The sequence below is a fragment of the Equus asinus genome, chromosome 14 (genome assembly GCF_041296235.1).
Source record: "Equus asinus isolate D_3611 breed Donkey chromosome 14, EquAss-T2T_v2, whole genome shotgun sequence".
Classification (NCBI taxonomy): Eukaryota; Metazoa; Chordata; class Mammalia; order Perissodactyla; family Equidae; genus Equus; species Equus asinus.
Window position 1 is genome coordinate 26,335,514 of NC_091803.1, and position 19,886 is coordinate 26,355,399.

General features: G+C 52.1%; 1 protein-coding gene across 10 annotated transcripts in view; it reads right to left on the bottom strand.

Moving 5' to 3' along the window:
- KATNIP (katanin interacting protein) overlaps nucleotides 1–19,886 on the bottom strand; it is a 201,771-nt gene that overhangs the window by 37,992 nt on the left and 143,893 nt on the right. For 8 of the 10 annotated variants that reach the window (XM_014838009.3, XM_070483969.1, XM_070483963.1 and 5 more), the window contains one exon: nucleotides 13,772–13,909. The exons of the other annotated variants lie outside the window; for them this stretch is intronic. In XM_014838009.3, the coding sequence (XP_014693495.3) occupies nucleotides 13,772–13,909 (138 nt within the window). The remainder of the gene's footprint in view (nucleotides 1–13,771; nucleotides 13,910–19,886) is intronic. 10 annotated transcript variants of the gene reach the window in all.

Genomic DNA, 19,886 nt, shown 5'->3' on the forward strand with positions numbered 1-19,886 from the left:
AGTTATTGCTATGGAGGTTTCCACAGCAATTTAGAACGAGAACCATCAAGCCTGTGTTACACCACAGGAACTCAGCTTCAATCATCCAATTGCAGCATGGCAGGCTACTATTTGCCGACTGTCAGAAAAGTCGATTCTCAAAGCACTCTTTTACATGTTTATATGGATGTGTTCTCTGTTTAGCAGAGGCACAGAGCAAGTGCGTGCTGTGAATTAATCAGGCAATAGCTATTCGAGAAGGACAGCATGGGCAGCTTTCAATGACTAGTTCCACAAAATTACCACCATGGAAACATCTGGGCGACAGAAACACTCTCCTTTAAGGAGGTGGTGGGGTGGTGGGGAGGCCTTCCAATCCAGCACAGTCATGGTGGGCACCCTGGCTTTCATAAGGAGACGTCTGGCTTCTGAAATGTGTTCGTCTACCTTCCGTGAACGGTCTGGAGCACCACCTGACCTTTGGCTGTCTGCTGCCTGGCTCTCTCTAAGACATGTGGCTGAGAGGGTCAGAGTGAGGGAAGCAGGCTGAGGCAGGGTGCACCCTCCAATGCCCACAGGGGCCAGACAGGTAGGAGAGAGAAGCGAGCTAGGTTGGAAACTACAAAGAGCAGGGGGCCCTGAGGAGCTTGGGAGGCTCAGGCCCTGCCCGACAGTGCTTAAATCGGAAAAGTTTCCAACACTCTGCTGGCCAAACAAGCCATATCTGTGGGCAGATCTGGCCTGAGGATCACCAGAGTGGGATCCCTGGCGGGCAACAGGTAGTGGCCACTTCTCTGCGATTCTAAGTGGGACACATAAAAGGCTGCCTTATCCCATGCAGTCCTGGGAACAACTCCACAACATAGGCATTAGGGCCCATCTTACAGGTGAAGAAACTGACGGTTAGCCTTCCCCGAGGTCACGCAGCTGGAGCACGGGGAGCTACTCTGGCTGGCATGCCCGAGGTCTTACTGCCATCTCCCTTTGGGTCAAGCTAGACCTGGAGAAAGCCTCAGTCTTGGCCCATGCTGGACTGGCCACTGGCAGAATCACTCACACCAGGTGGAACTGAGCCCCACTTCTATTTTTTAACAAGTCCCTGTGGACCAGCTCTCTGCTACCCTCACCCTGGCTCCCTCCTCAGTCCCCAGAACCAATCACCCTGGGCACTGGTGGGCAGTGGGTGCACACGTATCCTTCCAGACTTTTCCTACGTACACACCTGCATATTGATGTAATGATCATCACACCTCAAGGGTGCATTAGAGGCCACGTGAGACGCACATCTGCACTGTGGGGAAAACAGGGTTGAAGATTTCGGAGGGCCATATTCCTCGGTGTGCCCTCAGTAAAGCTCTGTATAAGGGATGTTTTTGGGAACAGACCCAGGGGAAAAATTCTCTTGCTCCTAAAGAACCAGCCTGCTTCCTCCTTCCCTATCAACAAGGCTTCAGTCCCGACTGCTGCCTCCTTCACCCTGGCGTCCAAGAAACCCAGGGAGAAAGTCCACCCTGCCGACTCCTTAATGTTTAAACTGTGTTTGTGTGCGTGTGTGTCCTTGTGGGTTCCTTGGTGCTAATGCTTTCTTCCTTGTTTAACTAGAGTTACTATTACGCCTTTAGTTGTCACTGCCTCAGACCCCTTTTGCAATGGATTTTCAAAAGGACACTGAAGCTCTGTGGCTGGCCCGTGGTTACTGGGAACACCTGTCCTAGTCCATGTTCTGACTTTAGCCTTCTTTACAGTTGGCAAGAACCAACCACATTGAGACTGTAATGCTTTTTTAATACAACAACATTAATATTAGTTCTTTCTAAGTAATTTAATTGACTTGGCAAGGCCACCTTCCTCCCTGGCCCCGGTGTCGAATTACATATCTCTTCCAATGAATGCGTGAACTACTCAGCAAAGACTGACGGTGGCGGTTCCATGATGACAACAACCCAAGCAGAGGTGCGGGCTTTCACACTCACAAGGCACTTTTCCCCAAGATGAACACCTGCCTTAAGCACAGCTGACAAATCCAGAAGAAAACATTCAGAGCAAAGCACTGGCTAGGCCCTAGAGCTGAATGCCGGGGAGCGTCCATGAAAGCAAACCCTTCCTCAGCGGGGGGCCACAGCTGGAGGTGGACCAGATGTGCACTGGCTGGACCTCATCCAGGCACAGCCCGTGAAGCCAGGCTGCAGGTGTCCCACACTCTGGCTGCTCTGTCACTGACAGGGAGCACACCTGGCCCCGCCACACAGAGAGAACGTGAGCCACTGTCCTTCCTCCCTCTCTTTGCCGTGAAGTGCTGGCTCCAGAACAGGAGGGACTTGGGGGTTGTGGGCTGATTGCGAGGGGCCTCACCCTGACTGTAGGTTTGTCAGGGCCTGGGGGACCTGGAGGAGTGAGCTGCTGCTGTCCAACAAGCTAGCATGTGGGCTTTGGGACCTGGCTCAGGAGCTGACTCCTCCAGGAAGCCTCTGGCCCTCCCCGTCTGCCCTGGTCCCCTCCTCAGGTTGAGGTGAGGGTCCTCCTCTGGGTTCTCAGAGCTGGGCTTGCAACTGGATCCCTGTACCTACTACCCAGTGAGGGCCCACATGTGCACAGCTGTCCTCACCCACATGGACCTTCAAGGACGGGGGACGGGCCTATTCCTACCCATCCTGAGGCCTAGCCCTGGGGCCTAAGATTGCTCCTTCCCTGCAGCACCTGAACTTGAACATCGTATTGGAGGGGAGACCTCAGTGGCCTTTGACATGTCCGCTGGGAGGAAGACCAAGGAAGACCATTCTTTGTGATGCAGAACCTCAAAGAAGATGGTGGGACATCGTAACATTTAAAAAGCTACATTTAACCTGCTACATGCTGGGCTGTGAGCCAATCACTTACACCCCCCCATCACCTCAGACTCAGGACGACAGACATGGATGGGACCCGACAGACTGGGTCACTAGCTGGAGGCCCTACAGCTGAATCTGTGCTGGTTTGGCCCACAGAACACTTACAATTTTCAGAATTAGCTGATAATATCTAAGACTTGGGAGCTTTCACATGACAATGTGCATTTCTGGCCCCTCTTGAAAGTTTAGGCCATCCGGCATGATGGGGCCAGTGCCGAAGTTCGAGCAATGGCAGCTCCAGGCAGGACTCAGACCTGCAGTGACCACAGTTTTCTCCACTGAAGGCCAGGACCAGGGGGTGGGAACCAGACTGACTGGGAGTCATGTGACCACCTGAAAGGTGCTCTGCTTTTCTGGCCTCAGTTTCCCCATCTGTAGGATGGAGCTGATTGTTGCAGTACCCATCTCATAGGACTGCTGTGTGGCATAAACAAGCTGGTACATGTAAAGTCCTTTGAATACTGCCTGGCACATAATACGTGCTCAAGAACCAGGAGCTACCATCATTGTCTTGTACCCAAGCCACTGCCTGGACGGATGTACCTGCCAAGGCTGGCTGCACAGGACTAGAATGGCTTGGAGACTCCCTGTTCCCTTACGGCCAGTGCAGCGATCGCCTGCTCCTGGCAGAGGCTGGCAGCAGGCACAGGAGGAATGCCATCCACTCTAGGGTGGGGCCTAGAATTACTCTCGCTGACTTAGGTCAAGACTCCCCTAGATCTGGGCTAAGGTCCCAGCACGCGATTCTTGCAATTTTCTGCAATCCAACACATACTACATGGGGCCTTGCAGGGTCCTGGCCTGTGTGGGACGCAAAGGAAGAAAGCAAGGCTCCTTTCCTTGTGGAGCTCACAAAAGCCCATATATTAAGGGGTCACCAGCTCAAATGCTTGTGGCATCACAGCCGTGTGAGGTGTAGGGACTGTGGTGAGCTGGAGGACATATGCCCGCAAGTCCAGAGGGCAGGGGCCACTCAGCTCCAGCTGGCAGACACCGCATAGGGAATGTTGCCATCTCATCAAAAGCAAACTTTCACATGTGGTCAGGTGTATCCCAAGCTGCACAACACTCTGAGGGCCAAACAGCACATCTGCAGGATGGAGTTTGCCAGGGGTACTGGTTTGGGACATTGGAGGCTCAGCAAAGCTCAGAACACTCTAGGGAAGCATGTGACTTGGTGCCCAGAAGAGTGAAGCTGGAGGCCACCAGAAGGGGCCTGGGGCAGGCTAGGGGTGTGCAGGAGACGTGTGCGTGAAGAGAGACCTAAGCAGAACCTTGACATTTCAAACGGCAGGGTTTAACAAGACGAGCTGGGCATTCCAAGTGCTGGGAATGGCAGGAGCAAAGGCACAGAGGAGAGAAGAGATTCATGAGCAGCAGAGAGAGAGAAAAGTTGCATACGGATGGAAGAGCCAGAGAGCCAGTTTTGGGTCCAGGAGTGGAGGAGGTCACCAACGCACATGCATGCAGGGTCCAGGTGAGCAGAGCAAATGCGAGAGGTGATGTGGCATAAGGACAATGTGCCACTGTGTTGGGGAGACGAGTGGGAGTGGTGGGGACTGTGGCACTGTGATTTGGCTCCACCAAATCTCCCAGGAGTGGATGTGGCCTGGTGTTGCCAGATCTTCCACTTTCTCAATAAAAGTCAAAAATCCCTATTTTCAAATCTCCCAAAATCCATATTTAAAACCTCTCAATTTTTAAATGTTGGCATTAATTCAAAGGATTTTGAAAACCTGGGAGCCAGTTGAAATCTGTCTGTGAGCTGCCTTCAGTCACAGACAGGCACAGCCTCTGTGTCATGGCCTTCTTCCCAGGATGCCCCAGGAAGCACGTGACGGCAGTGGACTGTGGCCACTCCCCCGAACTGTTCTGCAGCCTCGAGGCTCTTGGCTCATCCCCCACCACCACACTGGCCCCACTGAACTGTGGTTTGCTGTTGATCCCCCGGGCCCTCCTGCCAGGGCGTGAGCTCGCAGGGGCAGACGGTGTGTCTGATTCCCTGCCCAGCACAACGGCTGAGTGTGGGGCGATGGATAAGCTTCTGCTGATGAGGTGGAGGGACTGAGCAGATGAGTGAGTGGAGTAGGGAGATAGGAGGAGGTTGGCACTGGCAGGGATGAGTCCTACACGAGTGGCAAGCAGAAGCGGAAGGAGGAGCTGGGTTTGGAAGGAGACAGGTTTTGGCCATAGAAATGGTAGATTTAGAGATGACTGGCAGTGAGGGGCAAAGGGAGGAGAGAGGATTCAAAGGTGGGAGTCAGGTGCTGCTGTGAACAGCAAAACGAAGTGGAGGTGCTGGCCTGGTGGTATAGTGGTTGGGTTCACGGGGTTCATTTCAGTGACTCAGGGTTCATGGGTTTGAATCCCAGGTGCAGACCTACATTCTGCTCATTAAGCCATGCTGTGGTGGCGTCCTATACACAAAATAGAGGAAGATTGGCTCAGGGCCAATCTTCTTCACCAAAAAAAAAAAAAAAAGGAAGTGGAGGTCTGGAGTGGGTGAGGCGGATGGGTCTGGGTTTGGTTATGCCGAGTTGGAGGGTTAGTGCATTGCCAGGTGGAAACGCCAAAGAAGAGCATCTGGCGGCCAGGACTGAAGCTTGGTTCAGAAGTTAAGCCTTAGGGAAGATTGAGATTTGGGAGCTGATGAATAAATTCAACAGCACGTGACTTCTGTGTTCTTAGAGAAAAAGAAAAAGGACCTAGTTCGAGTATCGTTTTCTACTTTCCCTGGTCATTTTCCCCTCTTTTGGAAACAGGACCTCAATTTTCCATTGGGATCCACCCTTCCATTAACTTCATTTCATGGGCATAATGTAGGTCCTACCCCAGGTTGTAACCCAAGCCTGGCCTGTGGGTCCTAGACCTGGGGCTTTCATGAGGACAGTCTGCTTCTGCAAGGACTGCTGAAATAAAGTGAGTCTGACATCATCAAGGACCACCACTCGGAACCTGAGGATGAAGCCAACACAGACAAAAGCAGAGATACGTGATGGAGGGAGGCAGATTCCTGATGACATCATGTGAACTCCTGGATCCTGCCATGCCTGAAGCTAGCTACCCCCTACTCTCCAGTTACACAAGCCAAAGAACTCCCTTTCATGCTTAAGTCAGTTTTAACTGGGTTTTCTGTCCTTAGCTACCAAGAGAAGCCCAGATGATACACTAGCCCTGGAACTGAGAACTTCAATCCATAGACTCAGCTACTGAATCAGTCCTGGCCAAGGTGGGTAGGAAGCAGAAGAGGAGAAGCCCCAGCTCCTAGGGGGTCTGGGATTTATCTTGCTGCCCTAGGTTGGCACCTGCACATGGGTGAGCAGCCGTCCCTGCTCAGACATCTGCCCAGCCCCAGCTGTACCCTGTCCCCTGGTCTGCACAGCACAGGACACGGGCCTCAGTTTCCATCCTGGTTCTGCATCTGTGCTCTACTCCTGCTTGGAGTAGAACCTGGCTCTGAATCTCAACCTTCTGGTTGGGGCCTGAACACCTAGTTGGGTCCTCTCTCCGAAGGCTGAAATCTCTGCTCACCTCTCCTTCTGGCCAGAGGCCTGCTTCAAACCTGAGCCTCTTGGGACCCTCGAGGCTCCCAGGCCTGTCTTCCCGAGCGTGGACTCTGCCCACAGAGCTCAGCTGTGGCAGCCCACCCAACAGAGAGCACCCTCTGGCGACTGACAATGGCCTAGACCAGCCTGAGGTCAAGACCTCTCATGCACCTGGGTCAGTCCTGTCCCCACCAGCCACCCTGCTAAGATGCCATCATGCCTCTCAGGACTGAGGGCAGCCCAGACCCTGCCACGCGTCAGAACTGTCAGACCACGTGGATCAGCTGGCCAAATGAAGCTTACACCTTTGACTTCAAACCACTGCCATGTTTGGTCTTGGTTTGTATCCTGACCCAAACAACCAACTATAAAAAAACAGTTTTGAGACAATTAGGGGTATTTGAATGTGGACTGAGTATTAGAGCATAATAATTATTGTCAGGTATGATAGTGGCATTGGGGTTACATAAAACCAAACTCTTTATCTGTTAGAGAGGCACACTGAAGAGTTTATGAGTAAAATGGTATGATAGCTACAATTTATTTTCATATATTCTGGGGAAAGATGAAAGGAGAATGGCAAAGTGTTAATAATTGTTGAAGCTGGTGAGGGATACATGGGTCGTTATTGAACTAATCTCTTCACTTTTGCATTTGTCTAAAACTTTCCCCCCAAATTTGCTTTTCAGCAAGCAAAAGTGGCCTTGCTGAAAATGCAAATAATGTCCTGGGATGAAGTGATCTACCCGTGGTGCACCCCACAAGCATCATGACCCTCATCCACTGTCACCCTTGGCTATGCTAGGAGCCTCCTCTCGGGGTCCCCCTTTCCTCTGATCCATTCTCCAAACAGCAGCCAAAATGATCTTTTAAGTTCCTCAATCAGATTATATCGCCCTCTGCTCAAAACCCTCCAACAACTGAAACGGTAAACAGTTAGCCATTGATGATTAGGTAGCTAGTAACTAAAGTTTTTTTTCTTTTTTGCAATTACTGATTATCGCTTTTAGTTGTTCCCCTGTCCATTGTTAACGATGCTGCTTAGGCAATGTGCTGTCTGACTCCCACTAGGCTCCTACAGATAACACCTCCCTGGAGCCTGGGTCACCATGGTAATGGGTGTGTGAACTGTTTTTCAGGAATTAGGACCCCTTGTCCAGTTCAGGCCGGTTGAGACCACCAACCCATCAACTGGGCCAGCACAGATGTCTGATAAGCAACCTTTTGACGTCAAGAGGCTAAAAACTCAGATCATGCTCACGCTGTCATTTTGCGAACATGCGTCCTCTGAAGAGGCATGGAGACTGACTACACTTGCGCAGACTGTCAATTACCTCACCGCTCCTCACCTCCAGCCATCGATCCCCACATTTCAGACCACCTTGCTCCCTACCCCACAAACATCCCTGAGCCCCTATTTTTGAGGAAGTGGATTTGAGACTCATTTTCTTGTGTCCTCCCTTGGCTGCCCTGTGATTAAACCCTTTCTCTGTGCAATCCCATTGTCTCGGTGTTTGGCTTTCTGGGCAACAGGCAAAAATGAACCCAGTTTAGTAACACAATGACACTAACAGCTTTATATAGAGTTCACAACGGCCAGAAGAATAATTACCCCATTTTACAGATGAGGAAACTGAGGCAGAGAGATGTGGAGAAACATGCCCAAGGTCACACAGCTAGGAAGAGAAGGAGCCAGGTGGGCTAGTTTTGACTACCCCCATTCAGTCTCTCAGAATAAGATCCAAACCCACGAGGCCTACGTGCCCTGGTTCCCGCCTGTCTCTGGGAGCTCCCCTAACACTCTCCTTTGTTCCCCAGGCCCAGCCACTGCCTGAACTACTGCCTGGAAGCACATGTTCCTACCCCGGTGCCTTTGCTTTTGCTGTGCCCCCTGCTGGGAATGCTCTTCCCACAGATAGCCCCGGGGCTGCTCCTTCTCAGTATTCATGTCAGGGAAGGCCTCTGACCACCCTGCTCAAAGCAGCCCTGCCTCCTTCCCCCATTACCCTATTCTGTCATCTTCAGGACACTTGGCATTACCTGAAATTACGTGACTCCTCTGTGGCCTGGTTTACTGTCCCCTCCCCATGAGAAGGGACAGGGCTGTGTGGACAGAGCCTTGTCTATTTGTTCACCACAGGACCCTGAGCACCAAGACCTGTGTGGTCCAGTACCTAGGCACCAGCCCCATGTGGCTAGTTAGGTTAAAATTAAAGTGAAATAAAATTTAAAATGCAGTTTCTCACAAGAAACAATCAGTGTTGGCGAGGATGTGGAGGAAAGGGAGCCCTTGTGCACCGTTGGTGGGAACGTGAACTGGTGCAGCCACCAGGGAAAACGGTATGGAGGTTCCTCAAAAAATTAAAAACAGAACTACCATATGATCCAGCGATCCCACTTCTGGGCATTTATCAGAAGGAAATGAAACCACTATCTTGAAAAGATCTCGGCACCCCCATGTCTACTGCAGCACTCTTCACGACACCCAAGACATGGAGGCGACCTAAGGGCCCATCGGCTGAAGACTGGGTAAAGAACATACGGTGGATTTACAATGGAGTGTCATTCAGCCATGAAAGGAAGGAAATCCTGCCATTTGTGACAATGCAGATGAACCTTGAGGGCATTACACTAAGTGAGATAAGTCAGACAGTGAAAGACAAACACTGTATGATCTCACCTACACGCGGAATCTAAAAACTCCAGTTCATGGATACAGAGCACAGACTGGTGGTTGCCAGAGGTGGGAAGTGGGTCAAAAGTACAAACCTCCAGTTATAAGATAAATAAGCCCTATGGATGTGATGTACAGCTTGGTGACCAAAGTTGGCAACACTGTACCGCATATTTGAAAGTTGCTAAGAGAGTAAATCTTAAGAATTCTCATCCTAAGAAAAAAAATTTGCAACTGTGTGATGATGAATGTTTACCAAACTCATTGCGGTGATCATCTCACAGCATATATATATATCAAACCATTATGTTTTAAGCCTAAAACTGATACAATGTTATATGGCAATTATATCTCAATTAAAAATAAATAAAATAAAGTGGAGTTTCTCAGCTGTGCTAGCCACCTGTGGCTAGTGGCCACTCTCCTGGACTGGGCAGATAAAGCACATTCATATCATCACAGAAAGTTCTACTGGGCAGCGCTGGCCAAGGCCACCACGGCATGTCAGAGAAATATACAATGGGGGAAATCTAACATTCATTCATTCAAAAACTACTTCATGAGCACCATTTCCATGTATAAAATATACCCCTGGATGCCCTCCTGCCTCACTCGTTGTTGTGATCAGGCTGGGGTGGCATCTGCCTGGTGATGCTGTGGGCAAGACTGAAGGGCGGTACTGTGTAGCAGATAACTAATACGCATCTTACACAGAGGGACCTGGGCAGCTGCTGGAAGTCTGCTTTCTGAATGGGTTATTACACACTATAAAAGGGAGACTATTGGTTTCTTCCTCTCCAGAGATGTCGCTCTGCAGGGGAAGAAGTGCTGAGAAAAACCAACAGACCTCACGTTCCTTACCCAGCTCTATCCCTTACAGCTTGCTAGCTGGGCAAGTCATTTAATCTGGGGAACATCGAAAAATGTGACAAACATATTATCACGTCCTCCTCCTGTGCCCAAGGCAGACACCACTGATCAGTCACACACCCTTTCCTTGATGAACGAGAAGGAAGGTTCCAGATCCTTCTAAGACAGCACTCCAGGCAGCCACTTCCAAGCAGAGTTGGCAAACGAGACACAGTCTCTCTGCCCCATAGGCTCTCCCTATTCTAAGCCCCAGCTTCTTCATCTACAAGGTAGGGACTGATACCACCCACCTTGCAGGCCTGCCGGAGGGTTAACTGAGATGATTCATTTGTTCGGTCATATTTCCTGGGTGCCCCCACCACCCTGATACACGCAGTACTGGGTAAATGGTGGCTGTGACAGGGACAGACCCTTGCGCGCTGCCTTCGTATGCCTGCGTGGAGAGATTCCAGCCTCGGTGTCCTCCCAGCCGACCCTCGCCTCTGGGCCGGCTCACACTCGCCGCGTCACCTAACGCGGGGGAAGGAGCCCTGAGAGTTAGACTGAGGATTTAACAGGCAGCATATTTTCCAATAAAAGAGACTCCCCTCTTTCTAGCACCTTCTTTTCTTCTGTTCTAAATAAGCTGTGGTTGGATTAGCTCCCACGTTTAACTTTTCTTCCTCAGATTCCCATACACAAAACACTGTGAAAACAAGCCATGTCTACCAGGCCGAGCCATATTTCCTATAAACTCTCCTTTTATCTCCTCTAAAACACACAGTAATAGGATTCCCTGAAGACTCTTAAATCACACCAACCTGCAGCTGCATTTGCGTGTGCTTTCTGCCCCCGGTAAATTCTGGCAACAGATGGGTGTGCGTTACATAAGCGTGCTCCCGTCAGGGACCGCAGTCCTCCGCCCTACGTCTGTGCAGAAACACCTCGAGCCTCTCATCCCCGCAGCCAGCAGCTCCCACAGCACCCGCCACGACACCCTCACGTCCTGCTCCTTTTATTCTCAGCACACAGGCAAGGCTGGGTGCAGGTTAAAGAAGAAAGGCAGGCCTCGGCCAAAAGGGATGAAGCTTATCTTCTTCGTAATCCAGCACACAAAATCCGCTTTTCCTGGCTTGAGATGTATTCAGTGACAGGGCCGAGCTACAGGGCACAGGCTCAGGCAGCCAGCACTGTTTCATTACCCATTCCAGAAGATGCTGATGACCAGCTGCCAGGAAGTGCCCAGCAGACTCGGCAATGGGAGGATGTGGCCCTGCATGCTGGGAGTATGCATTCCGGGCCCAGAGGACCAACCTGAGCACACGGGGGCCAGGGCCAGCAATGGGGAAGGGGAGGCTGACATGCCCACAGAAACTTCCTCACTTACTCCAGTGGTTTGGACTTTTTCTCAAATTTAAACTTTAGGTATTTGTTTAAAAAACCTCAAAAAACAGAAATCAGAGAAAGTTTCTGCTACTTCTCTGAGGCAGCATTGTGCATGAGCAGAGCGTGCCAGGCCTGTGTCTGCCACATGAGCCTCCAGACCCTGGAACTGCCAGATGTTTCTTAGGCGGCCGGGCGGGAGCAGGAGCAGGAGGAAGCACAGGAAGGGAGTACGAGGAGAGCGAGCACAGACTCTCCCAGCAGATCTCCGTCTGCCTTTAACCTGCCACGTGACCTGTAAGCACCCTAACCTCTCTTCTTCTCAGTCTCTTGGCTGGATAGCAATGAGACAACTGCTTCTGGGTTCTTGCAGAATGAACTCATTCATTCATTTGACAACCATGTCTTTCTGCGTCTAGGGCAGTGGTGGAGATGGCCCAGGCTCTGCTCCCAAGATGCCCCCGGTGCTGTGGGGGAGGCAGGTGTCATTCCTGGTATAGGGGTGATGGAACATACTCAGAGGTCCAGAAGCAGCACAAGGGTCAGGGGGCTCAGGGCTTGCTTCCTGGAGAAAGTGATGTCTGGGTTTTCCAGGAGTTTGAGGCCGAGGCCAACATTTTGACTTGAGCGAGATGGGAGGGGCCATGGAGGGGAGCAGAGAGCCAAAAGCAGCTGGCACACTGGAGGGTGGCGTGCGCAAGGGGCAGGTGCCGGCGGGAGAGAGGCAGGGCCTGGGGTGCAGGGACGGAGGGGCTCTGATGTCCCGCTTAGGGCTTTGACCTGGATTCTCTACATCAAGAGGAGCCTCTGAGGGTCTGAAGCAGCAGAGGATCATGACCAGATCCCCTAGTGGCTGTTGGCGACAGACTGGAAGCCTGGGCCTAGGGTCAGGGAGAGCATTAAGAGGCTGTGCTCTTCCACACCTCTGTGCCTTTGCACATGCAGTTCCTTCCACCTGGGACACCCTTCCTCCTTTTCTACCTTGGCTCAGTGCTACTGTCTCTTTCCACTACAGCTCAGGTGTATGCTCTTTCAAGTACCCTCCCTGACCTCTCCTGGCCTGATACAGGCTCCCTCCTCCATGCTCCTGGGGTTGCAGTCTGGGGAAGGCTGGCTCCAGCCCAAAGATGAGTTCGGTTTGAACTGTATGGTGGTTTCAAAAGAATGTATATTAGCCATCAACACGTACAAACCAGAAAGGCACACAGCAAAATCCAGACTCCCAGCTCCCTGGGCGCATTCAGAAGATCTAGCAACACCGGTGAGCATTCCTACACAGCAACCATTAGTTGAAGCGGAAAAGTGGCCTTCCCTTTACCTGGGGAATGCGCTTGCCATTCTGCCACAGTCCTCACCAGGCCCTAGTGTCTCTCTAATAATCCTGAGGCTGAGGATCAGTCCTCATCTATCCTCTCACTTGTACTACCTCTTCCCTTAGAGCAGATTCGAAAGGAAATAGAACAATTCTCACCCCCATGTCTTTCATAAGAAGGGAAACAAGATGGGTTGAGGAGGTCCTGTCCTTCCTCATCCACTGAGCTCCCTGCTGAGTCCCCGGGGCTTCTGTTTGAAACGCTCGGCACTCTGGGCTCACCTTTATCAAGGCCTCCATCATACTGCATTATATTTCTATGTTTACTTGCCTGCCAGCTCTTAGACGGGGGTACCTCCAGGATATGAACTGTGTCTCTTACAGCAGCACCCTCAGAACTGATCATGAAGCCTGATGGCACCTAGTGTGTGCTCAATAAGAAGTGGTGAATGAGGGAATAAATGCAAATGAACACATGAAAAGCAGTCCAGAGAAGGTAGAAAGGATGCGGTCCTGGGTGTAGGAAGTGGTGTGAGGGGAGGAAGGAGGTGACAGTTTCTGAAACCAGAGGGACAGACCAGAGCACAGGTCAAGAGCCGGGCTGTTCAAAGTGGGCTCCACACACCAGGTCCACTGTCACATGTGGCAGCTGGTTAGATAGGCAGAATCTTGGGCCCTGCCCTAGACCTGCTGTATTAGAATCTTCATTTCAGCAAGATCTCAGGTATGTCAGTGAGGATTAAAGTTTGAGACGTGCTGGGTAAGTGAAGGGGCCTGGAGTCCGACTGCAGGGGTTCAAATTCTCACTCTGATGCTTACTGGCTGTGTGACTTGGGCTCATTACATAACCTCTCTGTGTGTCTATTTCCTCATCTGTTAAAATTGAATCTCAGTTCATATTTTTCCAGTTCCCCCAAAGAGTGGCCTGATTTCACTTCCCAACCTTTCCAGCGGAGGCTCTGCTCCTGGTGGCTCTGACAATGCAGTGTGAAATCCCCTCAACAGGCACGTACTATACCAGGAGGAAGGGCATCAGGGCCTTCCTGTACCCTTTTTGCAACTTCAGGAATCAGGCTATCAGATAGCGCTAAGTGCTTCCACCAACCAAATGCCCGGTGAGGAATCAGAGCCTGTTACTTACGCCATCAGCCGTCCAGTAATTCCAAACCTTGATCTTGGCTAGACCAAAGTCATGCAGCTGTCTCGTGTTGCGGATAACAAAGAAGAGCTGGAGTGGTGGGTGGAAGGGGCACGTCCACAAGGAGGGGTCTCTCTTGCTCTGAAAGGCCAGCAAGAGAGGGGCGGTATTAGCACAGGTAGTGACCAGGACACCAGGACAGGGCTGAGGGCAGGAAGCCAGGCTGCCTTCTCAACACGCTCAGGCTGGGCTCCGAGACCTCCCCGCTGGGGCTGCACTTTGCGGCAGGCACTGACCCTGGCCCTGGCACAAAGCGGCCACTGGGGCCCCTCTGCTCTGCCATCCAGACTGCTTTAAAATGCAGCGGGTTTTATTTTGATCTACTTAATCGGCTTTGAGGAGAGCCCTGGGGTGGGAGAGAGACTAGAGGGAAGGACGGGACAAGAGCCACCACTTGCTCTATTTGATTAACCTGGCAAACAGACGCTTTGATTTTCTTTTGTAAAACCCCGTAGAATTTAAAAAATTTAAAAATAGAAAGAAAGAAAGTGGCTCAGGCGCTTATTGGGATGGGGGCATGGCATGGAGCCTTGGGGTTTATCCTGCTCCCTTTCAGGGTCTCCAAGCCTCAGGACCCCACGTGGGCTTCCGCCCGCTGGCGAGGCTGCCAAGGCCGCTCTCAAGGCCAGAGGGGCAGAAGAGCAGCGAGCGAAGCCTCACTGTCGTTTTCATTTGCACCAGCAAAATTGCATGCCGTGAGCGCTTTGGATGCCAACGGAGGAACCCAGATCAGGGACTGTTCTCAGCTCCAGCCGCCTCCTCTCTTGTCGCTTCGGTTACCTCTTCTACTCTCCATCTGAACAAAGCTCCAGGTGCTCCCAAACATCTCCATGCTGGCTGGGCCTCCGGGCCTTTGCATGAGCTGGGCCTCTGCATGCAGGACTCTTCCTGCCCTTCTCACCCTGGGAAATCCAGTCCAAAAGTGCTGTCGCCCCCACTGTGACCCCTTCCCTTGACACAGTCACTCTCTCCTCCAGGCACCCACGGTTCCCTGCAATGCCTTAGGTTAGCATTTACTCAGTGTCCCACAGTTACCTGTTTTCATGTGCATGTCACCCCCCGACTCAGCTGTAGCTGTTTAAGGGAAGTGGCCGTGTCTAATTCATTCCAGAACCCTTAGCATTCAGCACAGCTCCTGGGAACATGGTAAATGCCAAAGAACCTTTGTTGAACGACTTAATGATAGGATAGACGAAATTTACCTCCTAACATCTGTCCTCTCATTGAAACTTTTGGGGAGAGACTGTAAACTGATCTGGCCTGCAGAGCTATTTCGTTCAGCTTAAGAAGCATTGTTTAAAAAAAAAAAAAAAGCAAGTTTGTTGCCAACACTTAAAGATGGGGAGACTCCCCCTCCCCCTCCAGAGCTAGATTTCTGGCTTGTCTATAGACTTGGTAGACATGGCGACACGGGGTCCCTGGCAGCTGTTGGCTGGAGCTGAGTGTGCCACTGCTGTGGCCAGAGCCGGTGCTCTCCAGTGCCCCAGTCCCTACCACTCCCTACTGTTTTATACCCACTTCATTTCCCTGTTATGCCTCTGCCTGTCCCCTGCAGGCATTTGAGTTTAAGGTCCCTGCTTAGGGCTGAACAGTTGCAGCAAGTTCCATCTGCCAGTTAGCAACCACTGCACCTGACACTGGCTGAAGCTGTCCCTTTTATCTAAGAGGAGCATCGCTCTGTATTTGAGGATGTCTCAACAGACTCCGGTCACCAGGACCGTGCCTGCCACTGGACACAGCCAGGGAAGGAGGAGACTGGTTGACTCTGGGGTTTTGCCAGCCCCCAGGAGATGCGAGGCCCAGGCTCCAGCTGCAGGGGAGGACAACGGTGGCTTGTTCCAGTGACAATAGTGCCTTTCAGGAGGGAGGAGGTGGCTTTTGTTAAGGGGGAGAGATGAGTTCAAGGGGTTCTGACTTATTCTGGCAAGTTTCTCAAGCTCTGCAAGAACTTTCAGTGCTCTGGTCAGCTGCCAGGGGTCAAGATCCCACATCTCAAAATCCAGCGGGGGAGTCTCAGTCCTTCCCCAAGTTGGGGCCTAAAATAGGTCACTGTGGCTGCTTGACACAGGAAGAGACCGAAGGCTGAGCCTCGGACGCGGGCGAGGAGGCTGCAATTGATTTCCCATTACATTTCTGTCAGCAGGAGGGATAACAGGAGGGCTAAGCAGGAATCGTGGTGTTCAAAGTCAAAGCAGAGTAACCTGCAGAGAACTCAGGGCCTCATTAGCAACTGGGCCTCTGATGTTTCCTTCACACAGACAGAGTCTCCGAGAGAAAGGCTGAGGGGAAGCCGCCCAGGGCTGACCCAAGGCATGCTGGGCAAACCCCCAGGTGCCAGGGCAGTGGGCAGAGCGTCTGCTGCGCCTGCCCAGTGCAGGTGGTAATAAAGATGGCAGAGCAAGAATCAGAACACCTCCGTGCTGCACTTGGTTCTCACAAAGCTCTGGGAGCTGAGGACTGCTGTAACACCCATGTCACCCAAGGAAGACCAGAGCTTAGCAAGGGATGTGGGTTGCCCAGTGGTAGAGTGAGAATTTAAACTTAGGTTTTCAATTCATTGATTCATTCTGTCTTAGTTTGGATTCCCCCAGAAGCAGACCCCCAGGCAAGGACTCCAGCGTAGGGAGTTTATCTACACAGGGAAGGAAACGTGGGGAAGTGCGGCGGGGTGGGGGAAGGCATTCTAAAGCGTGTTTTACCAAGCTTGACACTCCTCTGGGTATCTAGAGCGAAATGCCAGCAGGGGGTTTACGAGCTAGTGTAGAACCCGCCTCAGAGTGACTCCACACAAGGGTTAGGGAGTTAGGGCATTCTGACCCAGTCCCAGCAGCATGGACCCCAGGGCTGCTCCTGGGGGCTGAGCTCCCCACCAATTAGGGCCTGCCACAAGGGAGGCAAAGTGGGCCCTGGAGGCCAGAAAAAAATCCTGCATCGGAGAAATACCAAATATTGGTGCTGGCAGTGGGAAGAGCAGCTAGCATGCACCGAGGTGGGGAAGGGCAAGGGGCTGGGGGAGGCAGCGACAGCATCTCCTACCCACCTGCCCAACAAATAGTGAGCCCCTCCCATGGGTCAGGCATCAAGCTAGAAGCAGGGGTGGGCAGCGGAGCCTGGCCCACCAGGTCCCAGCTCTGTGCTAGGAGGGAAGGCAAGCAAACAAAATCACCAAGGAAAAAAATCAAGCAGAGATAAATTCAATGAAGAAAATAAAAGAGAATTATTAATGGCCAATGGAAGGACAATTTTAGAATGGACGGTCAGGGAGGGCCTCTCTCAGGAGGGAACTTTCTACCTCCTGGCAAAGGTGCTTTTCTCTTCCAGCATTAACTTAACACTGATCCCCTCACCCTCAGCGAGATGCTGGACTGACCTCAGAAGTAGCCCCAATTTAATAAATTATCACATTAAAAAGGAAAAAAACTATTGACATACACATTTTAGATGGATGTCAAAGGCATTATACTGAGCGAAAAAGTCAATCTCAAAAAGGTTACAAACAGTATGATTCCACTTATATAGCATTCTTGAAATGACAAAAAGTATAGAGAACAGATCAGTGGTTGCCAATCTTAGGGACCAGTGGAGAGGTGTGACTATAAAGGGTTGCACGAGGAATTCCTTTGTAGTGATAAAATTGTTCTATATCTTGATTTCGTGGTGGTTACTCAAATCTACACACATGATAAAATTGCACAGAATTTACATACACACACACAAATGAGTGTACAAAGATCTGCACGTTATACTAATGTCCATTTCCCGGTTTTGATAGCGTACTACGGTTACATAGGATGTTACCATTGGGGGAAGCTGGGCAAGGGCACACGGCACCTCTCTGTACTTTAAAAAATTTTTTTTAGAGACCAAGATGGTGGAGTGAGTGGTCTTCTTTGTCTCTCCCCCGTCGAATCTACAACTAATTGGACATTCACTGATTAACAAAGGATATCCAGATAGCATCTCAAGACGCCTAAGAGTCTCGTGCTACTATACATCGGAAGGCGGACGGACTTCCCCCCGGGGGGAGGTGGAGATAGATGAAAACTCTCCGACCCCCGACCCCCGGACAGCCTAGTTCCTGCAGGAGGCTCTCTTCCAGTGGACTCCCCCATAGCATCGCCACACACCAAGGGCAGGAGTGTGCACTCACCAGCGGAGCGACGGTGGAAACAGGTGACAACAGCCCTACCCAAGCCCCCCGCCATTACACCTAAGCCCAGGGGGAATCCCCAGGGTCCTGCACCCACCGGCAGGGAAGGCCTCCGCTCACCATTAGCAGGGAGGCCCCGCCCAGAATCCAGAACAAAGGGAAGCTCCTGGTGGGCGGATTCCCCGGCACAGCACCAGATCGCAAGCTGCTGCTGGGCCCAGTCTCCGGCACCCGGCTCGGTGCAGGGGGCGCCTGGACTTCCCGTGGACGTGCTTGGGGACAGGGTTGGAGCTCCAGCGCCCGGCTCTGCGGCCTGGGGGGGGCTCTGGGGTCCTGCACCACTCCCCCCCCAGCAGAGAAAGCCTCCGCTCGCCATTAGCTGGGAGGCCCTTCCCAGAATCCAGAACAAAGGGAAGCTCCTGGTGGGTGGATTCCCCGGCATGGCACCAGACCGCAAGCTGCTGCTGGGCCCACGGTCTCCAGCACACGGGTCGGTGCAGGGGGCGCCTGGACTTCCCGTAGACGTATTTGGGGACATGGTTGGAGCTCCAGCGCCCAGCTCTGCGGCTCGGGGGAAGGCTCCGGGGTCCTGCACCCCCCCGGCAGGGAAGGCCTCTGCTCACCATTAGGTGGGAGGCCCTTCCCAGAATCCAGAACAAAGGGAAGCTCCCGGCCGGTGGATTCCCCAGCACTGCACCAGACCGCCAGCTGCTGCTGGGCCCACAGTTTCCAGCGCACAGGTCGGTGCAGGGGGTGCCCGGACTTCCCGTGGACGTGCTTGGGGACTGGGTGGAGCTCCAACACCTGGCTCTGCGGCCCAGGGGGACGCTCCGGGGTCTCGCACCCCCCCAGCAGGGAGGGCCTCTGCTTGCCATTGGCAGGGAGGCCCTTCCCAGCATTCGGAACACCAGGAAGCTCCCTAGAGCAGAATTCCCCACAAGGCAGCAGCTTACAAGCCACCGCCAGGCCCACGGACTCTGGCCGTGTCCCAGATGAGGCAAGGGACTCCCAGAGATCCCGTGAGAGTGGAGTGGGACAGAGTGGAGCTCCGGTGAAACGGCTACGTAGCCCAGGGGGGAACTCCAGGTTCCAATTGCAGCCTCAGCGAAAGCCTCTGCACAGCACTCATGGAGAGGTCCCAACTGGCAATCGCAAGGCGGGAAGGCCCTGGGGCAAAAGTAGTATAGCTAGGTGAGCTAACGACAGACTGCAGAAGATACCCATAGCTCTGCTGGGACCTATAGTGGACAAGTGTGATCTTGTGGGCTGTGTTAGGGACAAAGCGGCGATTATAGATGATCCTGCTCCTGGCTGCTGAGAAAGCCCACAACACTGCTGCAGACCACAAGGAGGGAGCGCGTCTAAGTGGGCTGCAACAGTAGGCACCAGCAGCCTGAGGCCCCCTTGTGATTGCCCCCACAACCGACGAGGGACCCTATAGGACCACTGTGACTACAAGGAGGGGTCCAGGTCCAGTCAGTAACCCAGCTGACAGGGTTCCTAGTTGGTGCAGTCTAAACAGCTGCCCCTTCACACACACCAGTCACAACAAGTGGAAGCAGAGACTAAACTCTATCTCTATGCGGATGCACAAATCCACGCCATAAAGCAGTATGAAAAAATATATTAAATCTCCAGAACAGAAGGAAAATGATAAGCACCCAGAAAACAAATCCCAAAGACAATGAAATCTATAACCTAAATGACGATGATTTCAAAACTGCCATTATTAAAAAACTCAACAAGTTAAAAGAGAATTCAGATAGACAACTCAATGAGTTCAGGAGCTATGTCACAAAAGAGCTTGACACTATAAAGAAGAACCAATTAGAAATACTGCAGATGCAGAACACAATGGAGGAGTAAGAAAAATCTGGACTCTCTGAACAGTAGGGTTGATAATACGGA